This window comes from Apis dorsata, unplaced genomic scaffold (assembly GCF_000469605.1).
Source record: "Apis dorsata unplaced genomic scaffold, Apis dorsata 1.3 scaffold_132, whole genome shotgun sequence".
NCBI classification, from domain to species: Eukaryota; Metazoa; Arthropoda; class Insecta; order Hymenoptera; family Apidae; genus Apis; species Apis dorsata.
In genome coordinates this window covers 213861-221284 of record NW_006263425.1, presented here as the reverse complement: position 1 = coordinate 221284, position 7424 = coordinate 213861, and the positions used below count along the sequence as shown (strand labels likewise).

At 30.2% G+C, this 7424-nt stretch overlaps 1 protein-coding gene across 1 annotated transcript in view; it reads right to left on the bottom strand.

Annotated features, from left to right (window-relative positions):
• LOC102676641 overlaps positions 1-7424 on the bottom strand; it is a 67858-nt gene that overhangs the window by 7035 nt on the left and 53399 nt on the right. The window contains exons 17-18 of the mRNA XM_006612986.2: positions 3987-4127; positions 179-276 (exon numbers count right to left, since the gene is read on the bottom strand). Of these exons, the coding sequence (XP_006613049.2) occupies positions 179-276; positions 3987-4127 (239 nt within the window). The remainder of the gene's footprint in view (positions 1-178; positions 277-3986; positions 4128-7424) is intronic.

The following is a 7424-nucleotide window of genomic DNA, read 5'->3' as shown; positions in this document are numbered from 1 at the left end:
AAAAAAAAAAAAAAAAAAAAAAAAAAAAAAGATGGAAAAATTGAAAGAAAATATTTTATAAATGTCGAAGTGATGAGCAAATGGAAGGAAAGTTTGCCGAGAATCTTTGAAAAATTTTAGGTAAATAGGAGGTGAGACGAAGAAACAAGTTGACGAAGCTTTTAAATTGTTGAAGTACCTTCGCGTGCTGGATCCCGCGCCATCTGAAGCTTTTGTACTCTGCCTTTTGAAATCTGATCTTGAGCTACTTTGCCTTTCTCTGTCTTCGATTCCTTCCTGCAAAACAAATAGAAACGCAAATTGCCAGAAGAAAAATATATTCTCTCCTCCTCTATTTCGTCATTACCAAAGACAATTTAAAAAAAAAAATCAATAAAATTGGACAGTGAAAAATAGAATTTTTGTTTTCGAATTTGAAAAAATTCTGTCATTTTCGAATGAGACAAATTTATAAATTTCATTCGAATAATAGAAAAATCGGAAGATTTTTTTAAAAAATGTATTTTTTTTTCTTCTTTTTTTTATCAGAACGAAACTTTCGTCGAAACAATTTGGAAATTCTCATGAACATGTTGGAAAATTCACGATCTCGATCATCATTGCTCTTCAAACAAACCGCAATCCGAAATTATAAACTTTCGGGGAACTATATGCGTTCCGATCGTTTCAAATTTGCCACGAATCTAAAACGCTATATTGGTAAACCAGAACAAACTTAGAATCTGCTATCAATTTCGCTATCAATTTCATTCAATTATAAACACCATTCCATTAATGGAATAATTAAACAGAGAATATATTTATACAGTCAATTAAAAAGTGTTTTTCTTAATGCTTTTCTTTAATAAAATTTTTCTTAATAAACTTTAATAAAGTTTTTCTTTAATAAAAATTTTCTTCACCTTGATAAGAAATTCATCCAATATGAAAATTTCAAATCACGTCTCATTCCTCGTATCTCGAATGGAATTGAAGTAATTTCTTTATAACAGTACGAATAATATAACGAATGATAATTATAAAAATTTGAAAGTTTATAATATCTATATATACGTGAATAAAAAATTTCAGTAAAAATATAAATTTCACGACAATTCTAAGAAATTGAATACGAAAACTTTTATAGCTGACTGTAATTTCAAAGTTCCATTGAAAATACGATTATTGTGAAATTATGAAGAAACGTTTAACACGAATTGTTAGTCGAATGGAAACTTTTGCGATTGATTGTATTCCATAATTCCAAAAATTTACTTCCACTTTTTCGAATATTTCGAATAAAAGAAAATTGTTCACACACAATTCACTAGATTCTATGCACATACACTTTCACTGTGAACACAATTTTCGATGATTCCAATAAAACGAATCGTTAGGAGAAACACTTTTGCGACAGACTGTATATTAATTTCAATATTTAATTCCACTTTTTCGAATATTTTGAATAAAAAAAAATTGTTCACACACAATTCAGTATATTCTATGCACACACACTTTCACTGAGAACACAATTTTCGATGATTCCAATAAGATGAATCGTTAGTCGAACACTTTTGCTACAGACTGTATATTAATTCCAAGAAACGATCAAACAACGTCGCGGTAGATGGAGAGAGAGAGATTGTCTAAAATTGGTATCCCGAGTACACGCGCGTTCGATCGTAATATTTCGAATAGGACGCATCGCGAAATAGATTGACGACGGATTTTCTCTCGTTTTCACACGCCCCCTCATCGCCTCAAGTTATCATACAATCGATCCCGTTGACCGATTTAATTTGCATCGAGCGCAATCCAATCTTTTCCTTCCTACATTACTCTTCCTACATTCGATAAGACCATCGAAATTTTCTTTCTTTTTTTCTTTTTCAATTCTTTTCGTTAATGGTCGTTAATAGTCACAATGATGGTCATTTTTTATGTTATATTAATATCTGTGGAATATCAGTGAATGAAAATTGTCACTGTGGTTATCGTTTGGAAATTTGTGGATAATTAATGCATATTTTACAAGCTTTAGATTTTTAAAGTTATATTTAGAATAGATTGTGAATTAGGTATTAATAATCTACTAAGTTTTTCTTCTATGTGTAAATATATAAATAAATATATGAATTGTTGTAGCTTCCTTCAAGAATAGATATCATAGTAGTATAATATTCCCGTAAATTTGTTTGTGTATGGATGAATATTGTCTACTATAATTCATATTAATTTTTATTATAATTTTCTATTATATTTGAATAATGAAAGAATGTTTATGTATGAAAAATAAATACTCGTACTCCCTGCTATAATTTTCCATTATATTTTTATTATTTGCATAATGGTTTCCGTAGATTTGTTTTTATGCACGGATAACTATTTATTAAGATAAATTTCTCCAGATTTGTTTTTACGCATAAATTTTTTTCCACATTTGAATTGGCATTGTAACAACTTGGAATAATATTTTTTAACTCATGAATAACGATCTCTATTGTGAACTCTCGTAGACTAATTTCTATGTACGAGTAGTCACTATAGTAATACTCCTGGCTCCGTTTAATTAGTTCCTGCAAACTTCTCTATGTGCATGAATGTCCATTATAATGATCTCGTGTAAATCTGTCTTTGTTCGAGTAACTATTGCATTAATCCACTGTGTATCCTATGGTACGAATGGAAATTGCTTTCCATTAGTTAGTCTTCCAGTCTATATTATCTTCCTATAATGTATCTTGTTGTAGATTTGTCCAAAAAATGATGACTGTAGTGACAATTTTATTTTTCATTCAAATACAAATTAAATTTAATAAACAGTGGATAATAACGCGACTAATAAATGAACTGATTAATTATCTTTCATGAAAAGATTATCTTAATTGCAAATAATTCAAAAAGTTCGTTTGTCTGTTTAATATTTCAGTTATTTAATTTAATAATTTTAATTTGAAAATTGAGAGTAATAAATTTAAAGCTTTGTTTAACAACAATGTATTCTGTAATATATAATGGTAGTTAACTGTGAACAATAATGGAAGGTTTAATACGTGATAACTGTTATGATCGGAAGAGCCATTAGCTAATTGTTAAGGTCGATCTAATTAGATCGAATTGGATTTAAGAATGAACATTTTGAACGTTCTTTCAAGTGGATTAATCGTTTTCTCTTCTTTTCTCTTCTAACTTAAAAATAAAAAAAGAGAATTTTCTTTTATTTTTTCAAATAAGAGAAGAGAAATCACGAATTTTTTCCATCACTTAAAATGCAAAGTATCAGATGGAAAAAGAAAGAAAAAAAAAAAAAAAAAATTGCAAAATTACCATGAAACAAATCATTACTCTTTTCAATGATCACCAACATCACATTATACAAACGTTTCTTATTTCATTTTTCTTTTTATAATACCACTTTAAAATAAACACTTCTTATTTCTTCACTTCAATTTCCACGTCACTTTCCTCTTATGAAATATTACTTGAGAATCCTTAATTTTTCCTCGAACACCAATCCCTCTTATTTTTTTTTTTTTTTTCAAATAATAACTTACTTGAAGAATAAATCGCTTGAAAACTTTCTTCACTCTTCTCGCGACATGAAATTTCCAATTTCTTAATTTTCCAACCTTCAAAATATCACTTGGAAACTTTCGTCGCTTCTTCTTCTTTTTCTTCGCACCAAAAATTCCACCAAAGATCTTAACAAAAAAAGTTCTCCAATTCTTCAATCCTCCGAGTGTCGAGCTACGAAATATTCGATGAAAACTTCCAAACTTCGCGATTACTTAAACTTAACGAAATAAATAAATAAATAAATAACTAAATAAATTCCTTTCCTCTTCGATATTTCTTTACGTCAACGACGTCAACCAAAAGCGAAATATCGAAAGGCGAGCTCTCAGAAATAGCGGTACAACAAGTGTGTGTGTATGTGTGCGCGCGCGCGAGTTGTTCGATGGTTGACGCGCGAGAACGAAATGAAGGATGGAAAAGAAACGACCCACCTGTATTACTTCCGGCGTGATGGACCTAAAAGGCGAGTCTGGTTCTTCCTTCTGTAAGGAAGAATAGGGCGTTGTGGGTGTTTCGGCCAATTTCGGACTTCTGGCGTTCTGACTTCTTTCCTGCCCCTCCTCTCCGTTGTTCTACAAATTTCACGGAAAACAAGGACAGACGTGAGTGGACGAGAGACACGTCGAGAAACATTATCTGTAATCCGTGACTGGTTTGAGTGAGAATCGTGGTGAACGGGTGGGACTCGCTGATTGCTGATACGAGCGAGGATGAAGTAAGAAGCGACTTCCGGGTGTGATAATCAGGATATTGATTAGCTTGCATCTCGAGTTTCAAACTGAACTGTTTTATAATGGATCGTGGAAAAGAAAATGGACAAGATATTATAATGAGGAGAGGATAAGAAGTTGGAAGAAATATTATGGAAGAGAAGGAAGAAATAGCAAAAATGAGGAGTAAGAAACGAGAAGTGAATAACAAGAAACGTAGAAAGAGGAAAAGGAGAATGGAAAGAAGAGAGAAAATGAGGGTGAGAAAGGAAAAGAAGATAAAAGAAGGAGAGGAAAGAAGAAAACAAGAAATGGAACGAAGCGAGAAGAAAACGAATAGATAAATAGGCGAAAAATTAGAAAGAAAAAAGAAGGAAAAGAAAAAGGAAGGATGAGAAAAGAAAGATAAGAAGGGAAAATAAAGTGAAAGAAAGAGATATATAAAAATGAAAGAGGAAAAGGAAAAGAAGAAAATGGAACGAAGCAAAATTAGAAAAGAATAGGAAAAAAAGAAGAAAGAGAAAAAATAAGAATGACGAAAAAAAAACAAGAAATGGAATGAAATAAGAAGAATAAAAATCGAAGAGCAACGCGATAAATAGACGAAAAATTAGAAGAAAAAAGAAAAAAATGGCAAAAAGAGGAAAAAGGAAGGGAATGGAATCGATTGGGCGCAAGTTCTGTTTCAATGGCGCAGCGCAATGTTTCTACGCTAAAATATTCGGCGCGACATCGTCTTGAATTGTTGCCAGATTCGAGGTGATTTAGAGCGCGTGTGTTCGATCACGATCGCCGATAACAGCGAGGCCCACTGCGTTACACCGCTACCCCAGAATTTGATTAATGCGTGTTATTAGATTTCGGCCACGCACGAGACACATTCCACTGACTGGGCTCAAGGATCCATGAAATAACAATTATCTTGCTTCATGTGGTTTTCTATGTTTGTTTGTGACCAGTATGTCGATTTCAATCATTTATCTATCTTTTTGTGTAAAATCTATGGAATCGTGTATTTTTTTTTTTTTTTTCGTGAATTTATAATTACATGAGGGTGTATGATTCGTGAAGTTTGTTAAGGGTATATGAATTTGTGTTTTTAACTTATCCTTTGTATAATGCGAATTTTTGTGAAAATTGTATTTTGTATTCAACGAACAACGAGCAAATAATATTTCAAAGCATCTTGTCTTCTTGACTGAGTTGTGAATTAATTTCTTTCTTTGGGGGTTAATATAATCTGTTATGAATTTATGTATGAGTTATCTCAAGTATTCTACTGAGTATATTCATAATCACAATTTTAATTATTCCATTTAATATCTCTATTTTTTAGGAACTTTTTAGGAATTAATTCATTTCTTCATTCAAATTAGATTATATATTAGATTAAAGATTTACCCTTAATTTCGAATTAATTGTTACGACGAATTATGCAATGTTATTAACAAATTTTAAATTCCTCAAGTCCCTTATGAGATTCCTTCAAATTTATTCTAGGATCCAACATCTTATCAACTCTTCAAAATTTAGGAAATAAAAGTTACTTGGTTATAACTTTTGTACATCAGATTTGCAGTTGATCAAGAATTCACTACAAACTTTTAGGGATTCGTTGTAAATTTATGGAGTCGGGATAACCCAATATCCTTAGGATGGTCGACTGGTTGGGTCGATTTTGGCCCAACTAATCAATGTCTATCCTTTGGTTTGCCAGTGATGGAACGTCTACATCCACAGATGGATCAGATCCGTGTATTTACATATGGGTAATAGATATATTTATCTATGGATGAATTTATCTAAGAATCTATAGCTACGATCAAGAATAAATATTACATGTATATATATATATATACATAGAATCATGTGCAGATTCACACTTTGATTTATATGTATATTTATATATGTAACATTATATTTAAATGCAATATGTGTATGAATCCAATTTTGGATTTGTAAATGTAGATTCACATTTGATCTGTAATATATTTATTCGTAGAACTGGTTTTGAATTTGTTTGAAGAAAGGTTTTATTTCGAATAAATTCTAATAATCTGAATAATTTAAGATATATATATTGAATATATAATATACGATTGAATGAATTTTCAAAAATTTTGATGATACAAAAAAATAATTTATTTTCCAATTCAATTTCTAAGTAATCAAAGGATTAATATTTTAGCTTTTTTACTTAAAAATCAAAGACAAACTTATATAATTTATAAGCAAAATAATATCCGTCAACAATGTGTGTTAAATGTCCGATTTACAAATATATTAATTTCATTGTGCATTATATTATTACCAGAGCACATGTATTGTCACAGTATTGATACGACGTCCCTAATGAATCAACGATAATATCGATGCAATGGCAATAATGTCAATAATGTCAATACGTTGAAGGAAATCAATGTTCCATGTTGCTCGATAGTAATGATAACGTCGATGATTCGATGAATTGAGATTTAGAATTAAAGGAACGTGATTGCGAGATATCGTCTAGCGATCGTGTGTTCTATTCTTAAAATTATTGATCGATAACATCGGCAAACCCGGAAGATTTTGTTTGACAGAGGTTAGATCAGAATATATAAACGATCGTCGAATTAAATAAAATGAACGACTTTCATCAATTATCAAATATTACCGCAATTTGTTAAAAGGATTAGAGTGGAAAATTAGAGATTTTGGTTTCCACGAAATTCAATTGTAAATTCATTGTAAATTTCAATAATTAAACGAATTATTTCTGAACTAATGGAATTCGATCAGCAAAAATCATTTCTCAGATTTCAAATCCAACAATTTACTTATCAGAAAAGATCTTAATACTCACTCACTATATATATATATATTATATTTATATTACACTCATTGTTTCTATATTTAAAATTCTATTATTTTAAATCCACCATAAAAATGTTAATATACACTTTTTCTTTCCAAAATTCATCTAAACATTTCTTCACATTTCTACAAAAACTTTCATACTCGTAAAAAAAATGAGTATCTATCTCCCAAAACTGAAATAAAACCTGACACAATTCCTTTCCTCTCCCCCTAAAAAAGATTCAAAAGAATAAAATCCAAAGTAAAAAAAAAAATAAATAATTCTACACGTTCCACCCCTGAAAGATATCTAATTACACA